This window comes from Myotis yumanensis, unplaced genomic scaffold (genome assembly GCF_028538775.1).
Source record: "Myotis yumanensis isolate MYYU_CA2020_CCGP unplaced genomic scaffold, mMyoYum1.0.hap1 SCAF_3, whole genome shotgun sequence".
NCBI lineage: Eukaryota > Metazoa > Chordata > Mammalia > Chiroptera > Vespertilionidae > Myotis > Myotis yumanensis.
In genome coordinates, this window is record NW_027223754.1 from 189,997,013 (window position 1) to 190,019,003 (window position 21,991).

The window sequence follows — 21,991 nt, forward strand, 5'->3', positions numbered from 1 at the left end:
TTTTTTTTGGGGGGGGGGGGTTGTTTGGTAATCTCATTTGAGGATATTTTTTCCATTGATTTTCAGAGAGAGTGGAAGGGAGGAGGAGAGACAGAGAGAGAAAAACATCAATGTTGGGTCGGTTGGTTGCCTCCCCCATGTGCCTTGACCAGGGCTGGGGATCAAGCCTGCAATCAAGGAAGGTGCCCTTGATGGGAATCAAACCCGGGACCCTTTAGTCTGAGGGCCGACGTTCCAACCACTAGGGCTCTCCTCTCCCTTTTTACCTATTAGAAAAGTTTCTCTATTTAAAATTCACTAAAAGTTGAGCCAATTTAATCATGTTATAAATAATGAATACTAGTAAACCTAAAAAAAACACACACAAAAACAAATTGCCTTTGGTTAAAGTCATGGGTTTTGACTGGACAATCTCCAGAGTAGAACAAAGGCTAAGATCAAGTTTATACCTCACACACAGGATCACACGTCCACCAGCATGCTTTCCCCGAGGCATGGATGATGGTAAGAAGTTAGAGAGATGCAAATCAACAGGCCCAGCAGGTCAGCCTCTCTCATCAGCCTCCATCTCCCACCCACACTCTTTCAGAAGGGACCATGTCCCAGCACAATTTTGTAAAAGATTCATGGGAACCATAAAGAGCTACATGGAGATTAAAGGGTCTAGGTCTTGAGGTAGAACTCAAAACAGATTTCATGTGCACACTTAAGTGCTGTAAAACCTGTTACGGGTTGAACTGTGCTTCCCCTACTCAAAGAAAATTCATATTCTGAAGTCCCAGTACCTCAGAACGTGACCTTGTCGGAAATGGGGTCATTGCAGATGCACCTAGTTAAGGTAAGGTCATAGGGCGGGGCCCTAATCCAATATGACTGGTGTCCTTATGAAAAGGGGAACGTGGACACACGAACACACACACACTGCATGATTGAAAGGGGAATATTTTGCCCCACAGTGATTACAAAATATGAGCTGAATCACAGAACCTTGCGTGATGTCAACTATATTTCAAGTAGTGTCTCGGATGCACAATATACAAAGAGTAAGGAAATGTGGTCCTTGCTCTCAAGAATGTAATGATTTAAAAGACACATAAAAATACACACACATCAACAGACTACAGGTGCTGAATAAACAGTGGATGCACATGGGGAGCATGCCATGTGAAGACAAAGCCAAGGACTGCCAGCAAACCACCAGAAGGTAGAAGAGGGGCGCATAATGGATTCTCCCTCACCGTCCCCAGAAGGAAGCGATTCTGCCCATCCCTCCTTGATCTTGGACTTCCAGCCTCCAGAACTGTGAGATAATAAATTCATGTTGTTTAAACCAGCTATCTGTGGTTCCTTGTTATTGTAGCCCTAGAAAACTAATGCATCCCTCATCCCCTACTCCTTTCCCTAGAGTTTCAGGGGAGACTTTCCACTGACCCTTTGCCTGCAGATTTCAGTCTCTTCATTTCAACAAGTTGCCAATGCTACTGAATGCCTGAGAATAAAACTGCCCAAGTGTGCAGGGTATGGCCCTAATCCGATATGACTGGTGTTTGAGTATGACTTCAAACATTCACAGATGTTTGAGGTCATACACAGTAAGTAAGCTCCTTGAATTTTATAAGCATTTGGTGAAAGGAACTGAAAGAAGCAACATCGGTAACTTGCAGGACTCTGAGGTTTCAACTTCATTATTGTGGGTGGAAGGCCTTCAAACAGGCTACCTCTGCCAGGGGCTCAGTACAGAGGGCAGAAGCAGGTCTGTGAGCCGGGGAGGTGCTCCGGACTGTATGCTGTCTTTGCCCTTTACAGGCAGGTGGTGTAGACTGCAAGCATGTCAAACTCGCAGCTGGCAGGCCACTGACCATGAGTTTGACATGCTTGGTAGAGGAAGGAGTCTCCCTCAGTCTCAATAAAGCAGCACAAAAGACGTAAATGAAGAAATCAAGGGATCAGATTTCAAATGAGTCTATTAGGCCTGTGGGTGTACACCTTGTAAACCATTTACAGGAATGGGGTCAGGGTGGCACAAGATAAGGCAGAGGAGGGCTGGAAAGAGGAAAGAGCAAGATAACGCCAAATGAGGGCCTCCTTCTCAGGAAGTGAACCCCCAAGGCTCCCAGTGCCGTTATCTCAAAAAATTCAGATGACATTTCCCTAGTGGTAAGAGGAAGTTTCTTGAAGACTTCCAGACCACCTTGTGAGAGTTATTCATGCATCTGAGGGATCACCTGTCCCTAAAACTTGTGGCTGAATAGAGCCAGCTAGCCCTTGGGCTAAGAGCAGCCCCTACCGTTGCAGGAAGCCGGAGGAGGCAGGGAAGGGAGTGGGTCCTCCCTGAAGTAGGCTGAGTCTTCTAGACCATTGGCAAGAGGCTCTGCACCACCCAGGGGCTCCACACTTCCCCATCATAATAAAATGCTGCATCAGGGGACATAGGTCAGAGAGCAAAAGGTCATGCTGCCCTAGACCCTGAAATATAGGAAGCAAAGCAGGGAAAAGGAGTTAGGCAAGAGCGGAATGCGGCCTGGTAAGGGGAAAAGATGCTGTTAGCTGGTTCCCTGGGGAACGACAGGAAGTCAAGATCTGGGCCTGTTCTTTCTCTGGTGGAACCTCATGACCTCCTGTCAGATCCAAGAATCACAGAATTAAAAGGAGCACAAAAAGGTTCATCTTATAGTTTTTAAATGTGAGAGGAGACCCAGGAGATTAACAGGCCCCAAAGGGTCACGGAGGACCTACCATGTGCCAGGGACCGTGACGTTAGAGTACACGCAGAACTCATTCTCAAAGTGGGCTGTGTCCTGAAAGCAATTAAGGCTGGGACTTCAAATGTATTTCACCATAGAAATAATATTACATACGGTGCCCGGTGAATTAATGAAGGAATTCTAGGATAATGGCATGGGTAGGAAAAGCCCCTTCTTATGTCCGGAATGCACAAAGGTGGTGCTTACACAAAGAGCATGTGGCTGCAATAATGGGATTGGTTAAGAACATTGGAACTGAATGTAAGACATCAAACAGCCAACCACCGCACGACAATGTGAATACACTTAACACTGCTGAGCACTTAAACATGGTTCAGATGGTAAATGTTACGTATATTTTACCACAACTACAATTTTAAGTTAAAAAAAAAAGAAAAAAACCCAATCAAATAGTGGCAAAAAATATCAAATCATGGTAATGAGTAGCATTTATTGAATGCCTGCTATGTGATAGATGCTGTTCTAAGGGCATTTTCCATATTAACTCGATCCTTTCTGATATCAATCATATCTGATAAGTGTATTTTCCTTATTTTACAGATGGAAACTGAGACACAAAGAAGTTGAGTAACTTGCCTGAAGTCTCCCAGCTGGTAAACTGGGAGCTGGGACCTGAACAGCTGGTCAGGGTCCAGAGTGCAGACACACGGTGATGCTCTCTGGCTCCACCACGCATTACACAGTTAACACGGATTACAAAGTCGCCAGGCCCCAGCCAACAGCCTCCTTGACACTTCAGTCATCAACACGATCCCAGCGAGACTAGAGAAGCGGGGATGCTTTTCCCAACAGCCAGTAATAGGATGTGGCCCGAGCAGCTAAAAGCCTCATTGCCCTGCTGCCCACTCGGCAGCTGTCCTGAGGGGCTGGCTCCCACGGGCTACGGCAGCTCTCCAGCTCTCGGAAGCCAGGGCCTGACTCAGAGCCCACATTTCTCACAGGCTGGGGATGTTCCCTGGGCTAAGTCCATTCACCCTGAGGCAGTCAATGATCTCCATGGGTTAATGCATCCAAGTTAGTATGAGTTTTTCATATCATGAATTGAGGACATACGCTGGTGTCTCAAAAGTTATCTTTGACTTTTTTTTTTTACTTAGATTTGGCAGTTTCAAGTACTATGAAGCAGAAAATGTATAAGCAGACGTGCTGGGACTTGCCACAATGTACCCAGTCAGGAGACCTGACCTGCATCCTAATCTCTACATGTCCATTCTACACATTTAGAGCGCTTGCAAAATAAATAAATAAACAAACAAACAAACAAATAAATAAAATAACGAAAGCATTATTTTTGTGGCTCAGCCATGCTGCGGGTGAATGCAGATATTGGAGCCGTGTGGGCCTGGGGTTAAGTCTTAGCTTTGCTTCTTTGCAGCTGTGTGATTTGGGGGATGTCACTTTACTGCTCTAGCCCCAGTTTCCTCATCTGTAAAATGGGAATAATATTATCTTTTTGAAAGGCTGGGTGTGAAGATTAAATGATTTCAACACGTAAGAGCTTAGAACAGGGTCTGACATCCTAAAAAGGGCCCCATAAATGTTAGCTTTAATTTTGTTATTATAAAGCAGATTCCTATACCTCATCATCTTTAATTATTTCATTAAACTTGTTTAAGATTCCCTTCCTCCAAATCAGTCTCTGGGCACTTGGATCTCATGGCTGGCGGAGGGGAAGAGGTAATGTTTCCATTAATAAAGCAATCCTATAAATAAAACTTCTGTGGGCCATCCAGAATGTAGGCCACCCACTCTGCCCTCATCAAAGACATGACTTCTCTCCACTCTCTTACCCTGTGTGGTTGTATGGAGAATTGAGAAAACAGTATTTTGACACTTGTCATTTCTCATCTTCACTTCTACTTTCCATGTCCACCTGGAGACAAAAAGCTGCCCCAGAGCAGAACTGTCATCTTAAAACGGCCTACACTGTTGCAGAAACAATCACCGCACTGCATGTGCAAATATTTTCAAACTAAAGTGACTAAGAATCACCTCCCAGTCTCTTAGATGGGGCATAGGAGAGGGTGGAATGGAAGAGCTGAAATTATAGGGGGGTCCCCCAAGGAGGTGGTGGAATAAGAACATTTAAGAAACATAGACATTTCCCTGGCCGGTGACTCAATTGATTGGAGCGTCGTCCTTACACCAAAAGGTTGCGGGTTCGATTCCTGGTCAGGGCACACACCTAGGTTATGGGTTCAATCCCCAGTCAGGATGTGTACAGGAGGCAGCCAATTGAGCCCTCTCTCTCTCTCCCCCCCCCCCCCCCCCCCCTTCCTTTCTCCTAGAATCAATGAAAACATCCTCGGGTGAGGATTAGAAGAAGAAACATAGATCCCATTCCTTCTCCCTAGAGACTTGTGCATGTCCAGGCCAACATCATTTGCTGGCTTGAAATTTCTAAAGAAGTTTTTCCTCCTGGTTTTGGTAAAAAGAAGTAGTTTCATTGTTTATTTTGTCTTCTTCTTATGTAACTAATTCATACTATGCAGATAAAATGGGTCACAACAATAAAAGAGAAAGAATCTAGAAGAGATATTTAGCTATTTCTGAGCAACACCAGCAGGACACTTGGGATTTTCTAGATTTTAGTTGCCCTTTACCCTGAAGGTAGGGAATGCATCTTATTCATCTTCATATCACCCAGGGAGGCTCACACCATGGATAGAATGTGAGAAGTTGAGAGCTGAAAGATCTGAGACCATTTAGTCTAATCTCCTATCTTACAACTGAGGGCCAGAGAAATGAGAAACTTAGCCCTTATGATTGTGCTAGAAGGATAATGGGCTAGAACCTGGTTTCCTGACTTCCGACATCATTCTTCACAAAGTTTTATCTCGGCTGGCCATGTGTCCCAGTTTGTCAAAATGATTCTGGTTTATGCCTATTGCCCTCGCTTACTTGTTAGAATCCCATTTCGTGGTCAGGAATGTCTCGGTAGGGATGACAATTTATAAGGTTATCTGGTGATATAATATTGCACTCTCTTCCCATAAGCAAATAAGGAAAAAGAGTAGGATGCAGGTTCTCCTAGACTTAGGTGGTGATCTGAGGACTGCTTTGCCCAACGCAGGACAATTTCAGAACAGACACGGAGAAGACAAGTGCTTACAAAAAAAACAAAGGTTTGAATTAGTAAGATCACCTTCCTCTCCTGTCAGAGCCTGGGGGGGCCTGTGAGCTAACACCAGCTTCCTAGCTTATGGGACTGCCTGCCCTGTGGCTGCTGGTAAGGGGGGCGGGATTTCAATGCAATGTACTCGGAGGGAGGGGATATTTGCAGGGAACTGCTGCTGGATTAAACAAGATACCTTTGTGTTGGGAGATCAATTCCCAGTATGATATGAATGTCTGAACTGGGTAAGGTGGTGGCAGTGATGAGGTGAAGCCACAGGGGGGCTGAATGAAGCTTTGTGCTTGCATGTCACTCTGCAAGCCCGCCGTGCCAGCCTATCGAGGGGCTGAGCCAAGCCCCCACTGAAACGCTGGTTCCCCTTCCATGCTGTCACATTTCTCTGCGCCAAGTCAGGAGCTACACACTTTCATATGGTACTGTAACCCAATGAGGTCAAATAAATCATTGGGGACATAATATTTGCTATGCTTAATTTCACTTTACAGAAGTACTTTTTTTCAGGGCCAGATCTCTCTGTATGTTAACATATGCCCATATTAATATGTTACCAGTCACAAGTAAATATCACAGTATTGATTCCAGAGATAGTTCCTGTCGAGCTGGATATTTCTTCTTGTTGGTGGAGGAGAGAGGAAAAGAGGTGGGAGGTGGGAGGCGGGTGGGGGCAGGGAACTCTAGTGGGTTCCTTCTCCTTCGTCACCAAGGGCACCAATAGATCTGGAAGTCTGGGGGCAGCGGCCTCTTCACATCGCCTCAGAATCTTGTACAGCTCTTCTCATTTGCTAACCGCTGATAAAGACCTAAGCTGCCCTTCTTGTGTGTCCACCTGTCCATGTGAGAGCATGGCCTGCGTCTGCCCGGGCGAAGGAGAGGGCACGTACTCTCCGCTCCTGCTTCCTGGCTGATAGCTTTAAGGAGTGGTCTCTGAGACACAGTACTTTTCAGAGCAGGGTCTGCAGCAGAGCGAACTGGTTCACAGGGCGATGAGACCCTTGACCTTGGCCTCATTAGCTCCATTCTTTGACCGACTCAGCTCATCCCTACCACCACCACACTTGAGAGCATAGCTCGTTAAAGCGTAGGTGGGCCACATCTGTCTTTACTGGGTTTGAGAGTAGCTCTGAGAGTAAGCCAGCTTTCTCTATTGATTAGCTCCTGCAAATGAGAACAATGACAAGCACACCTACTTCTGAGTCAAATCAGGCCCCGGGGAGAGGAGGAAGGATTTGTGATGAGGTGAGACCATCAGTCTCCAATCACATTTGGGAATAAAAAGAGGAATAAAAATTCCAAACGGGATTTTTTTTTTTAAGTAATGAGAAAAAGAGAGAGGGGTGGGGGTAACACCCATCACACGCCCTTTGTATCTGAAGAGGCCGGCAAGGTAATATGATTCTCGCCTTAATGTCAAGCTTCAGTAAACCCACCTCCTGGTTACTATGCAGGCGGAAATGTACATGCAGGAAGAGCAGAAGAAGGAAGATACCAACTGGGGGTGGGGCCAGCTGCTAAATTTAGCAAGGGTGAAACTAGAGGAAGGAAGGATGAGAGAAACATCACAAAGCCAGGGACCTGCTGGGAAGCACTTGGCACAAGGAAGAGGTGTCGAGCTGCCTGGAGTCAGGCTCTCTTTTGTGAAGTGTTAATTAAGAAGACAACTTCTCATGTTCTTAATTTGCCAATACCAGAACAAAAATACTAGCCCTGCTCCTGGGGGTGATCTAGCGATACAAGGAAATGCCCCAACGGACCAGGGTTTCAGTCCCCTAGTAATCTGGTCCTAAGAAAAAGTCCCAGGTGAAAAGTATTGCCGTGTGTCCCCACATCTGTTGTCTAACCCATCGGGCAGGAACGCCCCACAGAGGCACTGAGCATCGCTGTACAATGGAATGGTGCACAAAGTAAGATTTTTATACCTATTTCCCTGTCCGTATGCCTGCTTTTTTTTTTTTTTTTTTTTTTAAGATTTTAAAAACTGCTTTTTAGAGAGAGAGGGAAAGAGAGAAAAGCATTGATGTGAGAGTGTAGCATCAATCGGCTGCGACCTGTATGCTCCCTACCAGGAATTGAGCCCACAACCTGGGCATATGCCTGGGAATGGAACCAGCAACCTTTCAGTGTATGGGATGACATTCAACCACCTGGGCGACACAGCCAGGGCCCATAGGCCTGCTCTGGACTATGTCCAGGGTCACAATGCAAGTCTGGTTTTCTGCTCTGTTTTCTAGCAATGATTTTGCTGATGGTGTGACTCACAGGAGAGCAGCACCTGGGACAGTTGAAATAAGCACTTACACTGAGAACGGGGTAAGACACCACCTCTGATGCATGAAGAACTCCTGGGCCCCCACAGAGTTCACAGGGTTTGGATCTTTTTTCATCCTCCAGCTTTCATTACCCTCTGCTCACAAATCTTCAATGATTCCCCATTACCTTCCTCCATCCAAATCCTCCACATTCGATTTCCAACCTAACCTCCTTGGAGTAGCTCTACAAAGGCCCAGTGTGGATCATGGCTGAAACAGGCTGATGGCTCACAGGGTTGTATTGAGTTTGTTCTCTCTATTTGGGGTATGTTTAAAATTCCTCATAACAAAAGGTTGTGGGGAGGTGATGGGGAGGGAAGATAAGCTGTACAACCCAAGTCATCTGACTACTTTCTACCCCAAGGACTGACTCCATCCTCTGCCATTCTCTCTGCTTGGAATGTTCTCCACACCAGTCCTGCTGATCTGAATCCTGCTGGGCCACCAAGGACTCCCCCAGAGCCACCTCATGCATGGAGCTGACCTGCTGCTGGTACCTGGGCATATCCCCTTCCGCCTCCTCGTTAGGATGCCTACTATGACATGTGCATATCTTGCTCCTTTCTTCGCTGAGATTGTGAGTTGCATAGAGCCTAGAGCAGTGATGGCGAACCTATGACACGTGTGTCAGAGGTGACACGCAAACTCATTTTTTTGGTTGATTTTTCTTTGTTAAATGGCATTTAAATATATAAAATAAATATCAAAAATATAAGTCTTTGTTTTACTATGGTTGCAAATATCAAAAAATTTCTATATGTGACACAGCACCAGAGTTAAGTTAGGGTTTTTCAAAATGCTGACACGCCGAGCTCAAAAGGTTCGCCATCACTGGCCTAGAGTATCTCTCAATCATTTTGGCATTTCCCCCAGGATCTTATACAAAGTAAACATTCAATAATTGGTTTGTTGAATGAAAAATGACTCACATAAAAAAGAACAACTTATCAAATTAACAATGAGACCTCTTGGACCTGTCTAAGGAAAGACAAGCCTCCTCGGGTACCTTCTTCGTGGTTCTGGTGCAGTATGACTTCTGGCTGGGTGTGGATCGAGTTTCCGGGGTGGAAGAAAGGTGAAAAAAGAATCCGAGGTTTCCTCTGCTTCAGAATATGCTGAAGGAGTTCATAGAGCACATCACCTGGAGAGAGAAAGGAAAGAGAAATACAGAAATGGGAATATTTTATTCACTACTCACTGAGTTTCGAGGTATGCGTGGCACTGGTCTGAGTTCACCATGTCCTGTGAGTAGGACAGGCTCGCTTCCTACTCTCTCAGGGCTCGGGGGACACACAGGATGTGCCGCTTGGAACTCTGAAGGTCAGGGCATGTGAGTTTTTTAATGAACTTTTCGATTATGAAATAAACCAAAAAAAGTTTTATAAAATGCCGAAAACCAGGAAGAAAACAAAAGCCACCCAGAATGTCATCACTAAGAGGAAAGCCCCATTCCCTACTTAAAGTTATAAATTAGAATCGAGCATATCATCATTCAGTGTCCCTTTTTCCTCCCACATTACTGAACTGTTCCAGTAGCTGCATAATGACTGCTTCACAGACTTTATTTGAAATTTAAATTGTCCTAATTTATTGCTATTCTTTTTGTGAAAACATCCTTTCCACATCCATCTTTGCTTGCATTTCAGATAATTCAAGGATTTATGAAGTCACTGAGTATGAAAAGTTTTAATATCCCTATGACAACTCAGAGATTCTTCATAGAAATCACCCCCCCCCCCCAAAAAAAAACACCCAAAACAACACACATACATAACACCCATGCTTTTCTACCCACCCCAATCCCAGGTAGGAAGAGAATAAATATGAAAAAATTTCACTATCTGGTCACAGCTGCTAAGTACAGAAGAGACCGTATAGGGAACTGGCACATCTGGGATGCTTCCCTCCTTTAAAAATGCAACACAGCACTGCTCCAAGGTTCCATAATTTCCAGAGAATCGTCTTTAGTTGTCAGCCCCTTGCCGAGGACGGAGGGGGCTGTCCTGAGCTGGGACCCTTTGTTCAGATATATTTGGTGTTTGACGTGTCCACTGAGAAGTTAATTAGAGAAAAAACACCTGTCATGGTCTTGTCCCACCCCTTTTGACTTAGATCCAAGTTCAAAATGCAGGTGGGTGCCTCAAAACCCCTTAGGGTGGGTGATTAATCTCTCAAATGCCACAGCCCTGACCGTCCCCCACGCCCTTCCACACACAGATATGCCGTTAACAACGGGAACAAACAATGGGCTTTTATCTCTAATTTTAGCCATTTTAAACAGGCGCTTTCATTAACAACTTAATTTAACTGCATATTTTGGGCTGTAGATATTATTTTTTTTTTTTTAAACTCAGCCTGAGAAATGCTCCCTGTTAAAATCTTTCTCTCTGCAAACCTCTACTCCTTTTCCATTTATCCCAAATCAAGTTCCATAGCATTCGATTCTGAGGGATTCCTGAGGTCCCTAGGGTCTTCGCTTCGGCTTTCGTCCTTCCTCTGCCTTTGAATTAGGTTGTTATTAACATAACTTACTGCCACTATTTACTATTATGACTCAATAAGGCAAAAGACTTTAAAGAGCTGAGGACACCAGGTCACTTGGGTGTTTCCTTTCAGTGAAATGGGCAAGAAGACGCAGCAGTGTTCTGAACCAGACTTTTAACAGGTCTTTGGAGGCAGAACCTGGCACACATGATTGGGTTTGGGAGCTGGGAGGCTGCGGAGCTCACCTAAGCCCCACCGAGTAGTCACAGCAGTCACGGTAATGTTGTCTCCGATAAGATGAGGACACGGAGTCCGAACTACAGTCCTAGCTTAAAATTCATATTTTAATCTCTTACAAAAACAAGTCACTAATCAATACTCTGTTTCTTTCTGTTTAGTGTGATGTCTTCCTAAACTTTTCTTTAAAAAAAAATTATTGATTTCAGAGAGGAAGGAGGAGAGAGAGAGAGAGAGAGAGAGAGAGAGAAACATCAATGATGAGAAAGAATCATTGATTGGCTGCCTTCTGCACGCCCCACACTTGGGATCGAGCCTGCAATCTGGGCATGTCCACTTACTGGGAATCGAACCATGACATCCTGGTTCAAAGGTCAATGCTCAACCACTGAGCCAACCCAGCCGGACTTCCTAAACTTTTCTTAATTTACACGGCCTCACACTCACTGGGTTTCATCCTGTGGATTTGAGCGACGCTTTATTTGAGTAGCATGAAGAAGAGAAAACGGGCTGGCTGACGCGACCGGGCTGGAGAGGCTGTTTGCAGCGTGAGCTAAAGATGAATACCAGAGGACTTGGATCCCAGCTAAAGGACAGTATTCCAGTTACTGAACTATCAGCAAGTGGACCTTTTGAAAGTCATGATCTTCTTCGAAAAGGTTTTTCTTGTGTGAAAAATGAACTTTTGCCCAGTCATCCTCTTGAATTATCAGAAAAAAATTTCCAACTCAACCAAGATAAAATGAATTTTTCCACACTGAGAAACATCCAGGGTCTATTTGCTCCACTAAAATTGCAAATGGAATTCAAAGCAGTGCAACAGGTTCAGCGTCTTCCATTTCTTCCAAGCTCAAACCTTTCACTGGATATTTTGAGGGGCAATGATGAGACTATTGGATTTGAAGATATTCTTAATGACCCATCACAAAGTGAACTAATGGGAGAACCACACTTGATGGTGGAATATAAACTTGGTTTACTGTAATGCAGTGAGCTGACCATGGAAATGGAGGGACTACATCTTGTTTATAGTCGTCTTTTTACTATAATGTTATGTATACAACATTAAAAGTACTGACACATGAAAAAAAAAAAAGAGAAAACGAAAACACTGAAAATGTGTTTCTGATGATTACTACTATTAAAAATGAAAGGTCAGTAATCAGTGTATCATCTTGGAAGGGGAGCCAGGAAATATAAACTTAGTGCCTGTGAGGTGTTCAACTTTGTTGTCTAGAGAGTCAGGCTGATGTGGAGGACGGCACAGACTGCAGGCCGGCTGCTGGGCGGGAGTGCCAGCTTGTCCACCCAGGTGACCTTGAGCAAGTCCCTGAACTTCTCGGCAGAACGCAAACAACATCCACCCCAGAGGTCGCTGTGAGGATTCAATGAGAGGATGGTCTTGAAGCAGTCAGAGCAGGGGCGGGTGCACTGTTACACCCTGACCTCTTCCTGGGGTCACGCCCGGGGCTGGAGAAGCTCTGAGGTGTGGTGGCTGAAGCCGGGGCAGGAGAGCAGGCAGGGCAGTAACATGGGCCAGGAAGAGTCTCCGCTGTGGGGCCAGGCTGGTGCCTCAGGCTCGTCCTTTAACACCTCTCGGCCTCACTCAGCTTCATCCACCCCACAGGATTACTGGGAGGAGTGGACGAGGAAATGAGCTCATCACAGCACCAGGCAAACAGAGAGCTCAGCAAACACTAGCTGTGGCTGTGACCACTGCTGTTGCCACCACCACCATTATTATTATTACTATTATTATTACTGATATTATTATAGTAATATCTCACATATTGAACAAAGGAGGGGTGTCTGGGTCCCGGTCAGTGAGTCTCTGTTTCCTCTCCAGAAAGGGCAAAGGTTAACTGAGGCCATTCAAACCATTCGTGGCCTCTCCGGACACCTCACCCCCCTGGTGGGCTAAGCCCACGGTGGGGCTGACCTGTGCTCTGCCCCACACTTTCCCAGGTCTTAACTTCAGCCTCTCACCCCAAAGCTGGCAAAGGGAGCCAGGCAGCCGAGGTTCATCTCTGAGTGGGCAGGAGCAAGCAGGCGGAGGAGAGAGCCAAGCGGAAGTTGGCCAGGTCCTCACCTAAACTGCACGCCGATTGTGAGAACTAGTAAGATAACATTCATCAGCACCACCTGTGACAGCTGGCTAGTGGGTGGGAGCAAGAGCCTGAGGTCCCAGGTTCCAGGCCAGGAAAAAACTGATCCTAAAACTGTGAAGTATGGCCACAGCTAGATCCATCCATCCATCCATCCATCCATCCATCCACATGTTTCCTTAGCAACCAGGGCTCCGCCGGGGAATGTGTCAGGCTTCGCACAAACATGTCACTACCATGGGGACCCAACTAACCGCATGCCCTGTGTGTTCATGACTGGCAGTAATAACAGCTTGCTGAGAAATGCTCCTGATAACTGCTTGGAGTCTTAGACGAGAGCGGATTCTACAGGATTCTTATAATGACTCGAACTTGTGTCCAGTAAAAGTCCCCTGCCCCGTGCCCCTGCCAAGAAGTAGCTTTGGAGGAGAACTTCCAGTGATGGGCAGCCGGCCACGAGATAAGCAAACCATTTTTGGACAGCTCTCAGTGATAGAAAGTCTGATGAGTTGGACTCTGGCCGCCCTACAATCTCATGTACTTCAGCTCTTAGCTTTGGCTTCTGAAGCACCATGAACGTGTGTCCCATCTACAACCGTTTTCTACATAAATAAAGATGGCCTCCCACCCTCTCCCCATTGCTACAGTCCCCTATTCCCACCAACACCCGGCCTGTTCTCTTGGTACAACTCTGAAAATATTCATGGAGGCATATCTGAAGAGTTGTACTAACAAAGAGATATCTGGAATAAAGATATTTTAAAATGTTATATTTATTTGCTTGTTGAAAATAAAGAGCATGAGCCAAATCACTGTATATCTAACTTAGCTAATGATCACTGGCTCAAATTCAAAAGGCACTTTTCGGGAAATTCTTGGCCCATTCAATTCTTGATAAATCTTCTTTGTCTTCCCAGAAAAGACATAACTAGTACTAACTGTAAAGGGTGCTTCTAGCTTTTGTTGGCTCCTCCATATATCTGCACACGTACACCCATAGTTCATGTACACGCATGCCCAGACAGAGGTAGGTTTGCCACGAAGCTGGTGAGTTTCAGGGGCCTTCACTTACATAGTCCCTTGGGAGGAAGCCTAGAACTATTTGCATCCAAATTATAAAATTCAGGCCCCATAAAACCTATATACCCTCCCGGGTGCATGCGCACATGTGACACATGAAGAATGTACATGCGTGCATACACACGTGTGCACACACACGCATACACAGAAACCCACAAACTAAACACATACTATCTTACATTGGTGATCTGGATGTAAAAAACCAAGCATCTAATCTGAGAATTCTAAATTCTATCCTTTCATTTGCATTTTGTTTCAAATGTATAATAGTGAGAGTGAACAAAACTGTTGCAAGTTGCTTATCAATTTTACTAGTGTCTGAAGACCAAGAACATACAGATGCTGCTTAGGGGATCAAATTTACCTAAGTTTCCTTACTTTTAGAAGAAAGGGCTTGGGCTCTGGAGCAAGGAAGTCCCAAGTTTGAATCATGGTCTCTCTATTTTTCAAGCTGCATGCACTTAGCTCAAGGCTTAAATAATCTTTGTCTCAAATGACAATAATGCCATTGACTTGGCAGGGCTGTTACAACGATTAAATGAGATGATGGGAAGAAGCACCAGCCCATGCCTGCTATCATATGTGCTCAATAGATGGGACCCCTTGTGATTATGATAATTATTCACAGACCTGTCTCAAAAAATCTGGAAACTATTTGCTTTCCTTCAATACTTTTGCACTTAAAGCACATACAAAAATTTAATGAAGTCACATTTATATGTATGGAATTTGTTTTCCAGTTGACATCATTTCATTCAGACATTTCTAGCTCACCATTTCTCTCTCTAGTTCACGGTTTTATCTTCAACCTCTTTCTATGGGTTTCTTCCTTTTAGTATTTAAGCAGTTTCAAGTTATGGGTTTCTTCCCTTTATTATTTAAGCAGTTTCAAGTTTTTGTCTTACATGTGTGTGCGTGTGCACACATGCGCGCGTGCGCGCATACACACTCTTTGTCTTCACCTTCCCCTCTAGGTATTCCTGTTTCTCTCCCATTGTAGCTGAAAAAGTCTCTGAGGAGCTGTCCTACTCTGCTATCACCCCTTTTCTCCCCTCCACTCCTCAGGGCCCTCATTCTGGTCTCCACTCCAAATCCTTCTCCAAACTGCTCTTGCTCAGGCCACTGACCTGGTGTCAAACCCAGAGAGCAGTGGGGGACTGGGGACCGTGCCTGCTCTCTCAGCAGCATTCACCACCAGGAATCACTACCTCCCCTCAGAACTGCATAGTTTCAGATTGTGATTTTTTCTGCTTCTCTTCTCATCTCTCTGCTCCTCCTCCTCCAACCCTTCCACAGTTAGGCTCCCCAGGACTCTCTAGCTTTCTTTCTCCTATTCTCATCTACTCCCAGGGCTCCCATCAGCTTGTCTATGCCGGATCCACTCCGGCCAGGCATTTCTTCCCACCTCAGGACCTTCAGTTCTCTCCAGACACTTCCTCTAGTACAGCAGTTCTCATCCTGTGGGTCATGACCCCTCTGGGGGTCGAACGACCCTTTCACAGGGGTCTCCTAAACCATTGGAAAACACATATATAATTACATATTGTTTTTGTGATTAATCACTATGCTTTAATTATGTTCAATTTGTAACAATGAAATTGGGGGTCACCACAACATGAGAAACTGTATTAAAGGGCATTAGGAAGGTTGAGAACCACTGCTAGCATGTCATACGGGCACCATACACTGAGCCCTGAAAGCCCTCATGGTATATCATTGTTCAGTAAATGCCCAGCTGATTAGGCCAGAAACCTGGGAAACACCCTTCACACCTCTCCCTCTTATCCAACATCTAATCACTCACCTTATAGACTGTCTTCTAAATATTCCTTGAATCACCCCTTCCTCCCTGCTGACCCTATCTTAGTTCAGGTCACCACTACTGCTTTCACGTGCCAGCCATGCCGACTGCCCACATCCACTTTCCATCTCTGCCTTGTCATGCCAATCTCTGCTTCAACCCTGGTGGCTCCTACCTGTCTGTCTTTTAAAAAAATATTTTTATTCATTTCAGAGAGGAAGGGAGAGGGAGAGAGAGAGACAGAAACATCAATGATGAGAAAGAATCATTGATTGGCTGCCTCCTGCACACCCCCTACTGGGGATGAGCCAGCAATCTGGGCAGATGCCCTGACTGGGAATTGAACCATGATCTCCTGGTTCATAGGTCAATACTCAACCACATGTTCAATCGCTGAGCCACACCAGCTGGGCAGGCTCCTATCTGTCTTTCAAATAACACTGACAGTCCTGAGCATGATCCATAAGACCTCGTACAACCTACTGAAGAAATTATAAGCGACCCCACAAATGGTACTAAAGCTATGGTGTATTTCTTTATAGTCATATTCTCCGAGTTCGTTTAGCAAATCTCATATTGGGGGCTGGCTTGGTGACTTCCAGTTTCGACAATTATAAATAGAATTGTTAAGGACTATCTATCTATTTTACTGGATTGTTTTCTTCGATTTTTTTTTCTTAAAATGGTACTATCAATAAAAGGGTATGATTTGTTTTAAAGTTGTTGTTATTCACTGCTTGTTCTCTAAGGGGCTGTGACCAGTGCTGTGTGTCATTGACAAGGGTCCCCAGAGCCTGTCTCCTGGGGTTTCACAACATCAAACTTCTCACGTTTAGTAGATTAAAGTGGAATCTTAACACTTTTAAAGTGTGCAATTTTCAGGTGATGACTATGTACATATCCTCATATGAAGCTTATCTGATGTAACACATTCTTATATTTGCAAATTGTTCTCTTTTCCCTTTCTTTCTCTTCTGTTTTTATTCAGATTTTAGTTTCCTTCTGACCAAGTCTTTAAAATAATAAAAGCATGCACGGGGTGAGAGGGATCGCTCTCAGGCTGGTCAGAAAATTCCCTCTGCTTGTGACAGGTTCAGGATGAAGTCCATGTCTCAGTCCCTTCAGTTTCATCATAAACTCAACAGGGAAAACACCTGTGCAGTCACAGGTCCCAGAGGGGGACCCACGGGCGGCCACTACAGGCCCATTCCTGTCTCGGACTGCTTGGCTTTCTGACTCTGCGTGCTCTCATTTTCCCAGCATGCCATGCAATCCATTTTTGGAGGCTGATTGAATTACAAACCCTTTTATTTAATACAAAATGCCTTCAGTGACCATAAAAATAAACTAGTCTTTTACTTAGGAACAAATGTTAGAAATTTTGCTGGAAATCTATGTCCTTGACACAGAGACCCTGGGATAAAGGGAGTAGCTTATGGGAAAAGTTCAATATTATATTTAAGACAAGAATAAATCAGTTAGAAAAGAGATCTAGTGAGACAATTACCTTAGCTGGATAAAAAAAAAAAAACAACAAAAAAAAACACAAAACAAAACATGTGGTAAGAAAAACAACAGAATAAGCTCATGAGGAAAAAAACATTGTGAAAGAGGTACGTTCTTTACTTAAAAAGTGTTAGTTTTACATGTTCCAGTATCACCCTGTATGAAGGCTCGGTGATCACCACCTTTCACCAATGGGACAAGTGAAGTGCTAAGAAATTAAGAGGCTTTCCTGTAATTGACTTATCTAAGCATTTTTCTAATGTGTGATACACTTTCTGTTTTTTGTGTTGTTTTTTTTTCCCTTTGCTCAAAGACACAATAAGAGCAGAAAGAGCCAACTCCAGTGTCTTCAGTCAAGGGTCATGTCTGCTCCAACTCCCACACTGCAGGGCTATTACTCCCCTCCGGGACGCGGACCCTCGAAGACTTTGGGAGTCAATTCTGTCACAGCCATTCAACCTAGCAGGTTGGTCCAAGGAACTATATGTAGATAAGACCAGTATTTTTAGTTTAACCTTGAAAGGGAATCTAACTGTATGTAAAGGTCACAAGCTGAGAATGTTACCAAAGACAAAGGTTCTGGTGGGTTGGAAGGGGAGCAATCACTTGCAGCACCACACTCTAGTACACCAAAAGGAATTTTCTTAGTAAATCTCCACTACAGTTATTGTTGAATTGAATTTAAACTTTGAAAGTATTTTTTATTTTCCTTTTCTTTTTTTAAGCATTGATAGAAAGTATAGCATGAATTAAAATAATTTGCATTTTTTTTCATAAAAATAATGTACCTAAATCCATTCCACCTGAATGTCTTGGTGTTAAATCAATGTTAATTGTCTGTTTCTTCTTATTAAGATGTTTTCTCAAGAGTCTCAAATTGGTCAAATAATGAAATACTCCTTTCAATTCAAATCATCCCAGACCACACCACATGGTATCTAGTAGCTTAAGGACTAGGCACAATTATCCTGTCCATGTGAGGTTTTATAAAATAGAGATTTCCTATGTTTATTTTTCAGCTCTGCAAATGTAACAAATTTATCATCTTGTTCTATCTTCTAATTGGGAGAATATTTCAAAGAGAATATCCCATTTATCTTCAACTTTTGAAATCTCCTGTTTAGAGCTGATATAGTTCCCTGCTTTAGTCTAGGGGTTGAAAATGGAGGACCCTTGTCCTTGAAGTGGATAAGTGCAGTTTGTTAAGCTGATTGAAAAAGGTAGAGTTCAGCCTGGCCAGTGTGGCTCAGTGGCTGACTGTTGACCTATGAACCAGGAGGTCATGGTTCAATTCCCGGTCAGGGCACATGCCCGGGTTGCTCAATCCCCACTAGGGTGTGTGCAGGAGGAAGCCGTTCAATGATTGTCTCTCATCATTTTTGTTTCTATCTCTCTCTCCCTCTCCTTCCTCTCTGAAATCAATGAAAATATACTTTTTAAAAAGTAGAGTTCAGAGAGGCTCCCATATGTGGACCTAAGATAAATAGTATTAATATTTCAGTAATTATAATTCATTGAGTTTCATTATTTCCTCTCTACATTTGACAAGAGTTGTATTAAGGGATGTTATTTCCATATTCAGAGAGCATAACACTGGGTGAGGCCCAGCAGGAAACATGGCCGGGAGGAAGCCGTAAACATCCATTCATGGGGACAGGGCTACTAGATACTCCTTGGTCCAGCAGCCCCATGACCAGTGAGATGCTGCTGCTGGGTCTTCTCAGGCAGCAGGAAAGATTCAAGGAAAGAGGACAAAACTGGCTGAAGTGTAAGTTGTACAAGGTGTGTAAGCTGAAGGAGATCAAAGCCTGTACTCGCTGCCTGTAGAGTGGGAAGCTGTACTGTCTACTAGAAGCTCAACAGTTTCAGTGGCTGAAACTGGACAGAACTGTTAGGGGTTGAAGGGAGATTAGAAGCCACAGGGTGGAAATTCCATTTCATGGATGAGGAAAATAAGGGCAAATGAGGTGATGTGATCTGTGCAAGAGCCACGTGGAGAACCCAACCTCAGGACACTTAACTACACGGATGAGAAAGCAGGAAGCCCATGTGGGAAGTAGTTGTGGCAAATGCTACACCTGAGAAATAAAAAGATTTTTAAAATCTATGCCTTGTCTCTACCTACGCAGAATACAGGTAGGTGTATAGTGCCTACATGAGAAGGGTCTTCTCAACTCCTTAGTTGTGTCTTCCAAACCCTCTGACAATACTCCTCCCTTCTGTGGTAAGTTTTCTTGTAGCCCCTACTGGCAGGTATCACCTTGAAATTCTGCCCATGGCTTTCTGGTTGATATCTTTTTGGTTAATTAAATTACCTGTAGTATAAATTTATCTCTAGTCCCAGCTCATCGTACTGGTCATGATGCTCATGTCTATTATTCCCAGCTCTGGTCTGGCTCTTACCTCACATTTCCAACTACAGAACAGGCCATGTCTTCCTGGATGCCCTGGCATTTCTTGGCCAGAATGAACTCACTGCTGCTTCCAGACCCGCTGCTGTTTTAGCCAACTACTCTGCACCTGAAGTACTGTTTCTGATCTCATTGACCCAGTTCTGGACTTCAGTGGCTCAGACTACAGCAGCATCATTCTAGCTTTCCTGCTTTTAAAACCTTTCAGTGGTTTCCTATTACGCTCCCCCCCCCATCCCCCCACCCCCCACCCCCCCCCCACCCCCCCGCAAATAAAACCCAAACATCTTAACCTGGGCTTTAAGGTCCTCTTGTGTTGGGTAACAATTCAACCAATATTTATTGAGTACCAACTGGATGCCATGCACTGTGCTAGATGCTGGAGACATGGCAGCTTAATAGGACACAACTCCTGCCCAAACTGAACTTTCCAATATAGGAGAGGCATGTAGCATAGCAAACAATCACATATATCACTGTGTGTGTGTGTGTGTGTGTGTGTGTGTGTGTGTGCGCGCGCGCGCGCGCGCGCGTGTGTGTTAGAGGCCATGGCAGAATTAGGGAAAGCTCTGGGATAAAAGAGGAAGAGTACCTAACCCAGACTGACCTGGAGAGAGGTGGAGGAAAGGAAGGTTGGAATCAGGGAAGCAGGGATGGAAGAGAAAGCTTTCCTAGAGAAAGGAGCTGAACTTAAAATATGAAGAGGCAATAAGACCAGTGAGGGAGGGGTAATGAGAATGATGAACAGTGCTTCACACAGAGGAGCCAGCTTATGGGGCCTTCTATCTGAACTTCTTTTCCACACAAACTGGCCTACACCTCCTCCTTAACCTTTCCTTACCTCCCTTCCCCCACCCCTGTGAACCTTCCAGAGTCCATCTCCATTGTCATACCCTTGAGCTTCATCTGATCATCCAGCTAGAAATCACCTCTCCTAACCTTCAACTCCCTTAGCCTGTACTCCTGTACCAGTGGCACAGGGCTATTCAGGGAACATTCATGCAATGAATTTCTCCTGCCTCCACCCAACTGTGTCTATAACACCTCATGTCTGAACTAGTGAATCCGCCTTAGCTGGCCTTCCTGCCTCCTGCCTTTTCCATTCATCAGGTGGGCTTTCTCACTGTCACCCAAATATATTAACCTAATGCTGCTCCAATGACCCAGAATGTTCTCCTTCTCCCCTTGCCACTCAATTCCACCCACCCTTCATGTTGTGAAACAACTCCATCCATGTTTCAGGAGACCCATCCTACCATATGCTCTCCCTTCTCCAGCATCCTTGCCTTTAGGTTCAATGCAATCCTGCCTATCTACCTGGACAGCGGGATGCTGTCTGTCTTCCATATGGCCCATGCCAGCAAAGATCTGACAATATAACAAGGGACTACTGACAGGCTTTTGCACATCTTTGCTTCCAGCTTTGAACAGAGATAACCTAGTTTCATCAGTAAAGTTGAGAGGTCACTGGAGAGAAAAATAAATCAGCAACAAAAAGGAGCACCTGAGATAGGATGAGGGAGGAAATTGCAAAGGCTCAGGAAGGGAAGCTTGCCCGAGGTCTAAGTCAAATCAAGTCAAAACACATCACTGTGTTTTCCTTTGTCTTATGTAAATGGTTTCTCTGGAACGTGAAAGAGTTAGAGTTCTTTTCCTCCAGATAGGTAGCTTTGGCTCTTTAAGCATAATATCGGAGTTTCCTCTGGAACAGAGGAGGGAAGTATTTCTGCATTCAATGAAGAGAGACTACCTAGGTTCCTTTTACGTTAGTTTTATTTATATGGCTGTTTTATAGTTTTCTTCTTCTGAAACCAAAAATCCATGATAAAAATCAGTGATTTGTGACAAAGTATTTCAGGTATGTTTGTGTCCCTTATAAAACCTTAAAAAAATGATTCATTTTTTCCAAGATATAAGCCTTTGAGTTTCAATACCACGTATACTTCTGGGAGACACTTCCCCTTTGACATTTCCTTATATAAACAATCTGTTGAAATTGGGAAAAGCAGGGGAGATCCTGTTCTCTGTCCTTATCTCACCCCCTGGTATGGGGGACATTTCCTCATGACGGTTAGTGTATTAACTGCTGGCAGGCCTCCAGGAGTAAATAAGGGTTGAACAGAGCTGGAGACTATGCCAAGACCTTACGCAGAATCTTTG

General features: G+C 44.5%; 2 protein-coding genes across 5 annotated transcripts in view; one reads left to right on the plus strand and one right to left on the minus strand.

Moving 5' to 3' along the window:
* Window positions 1–21,991, minus strand: part of ETV6 (ETS variant transcription factor 6) — a 232,759-nt gene that overhangs the window by 29,954 nt on the left and 180,814 nt on the right. For all 4 annotated transcript variants that reach the window (XM_070410681.1, XM_070410678.1, XM_070410680.1 and 1 more), the window contains one exon: window positions 9,214–9,348. In XM_070410681.1, the coding sequence (XP_070266782.1) occupies window positions 9,214–9,348 (135 nt within the window). The remainder of the gene's footprint in view (window positions 1–9,213; window positions 9,349–21,991) is intronic.
* LOC139007336 (proteasome maturation protein) lies at window positions 11,442–12,004 on the plus strand. The gene has a single exon (XM_070410682.1). It carries the CDS (start codon window positions 11,488–11,490, stop codon window positions 11,911–11,913), a length of 426 nt encoding a protein of 141 aa, XP_070266783.1. The 5' UTR covers window positions 11,442–11,487; the 3' UTR covers window positions 11,914–12,004.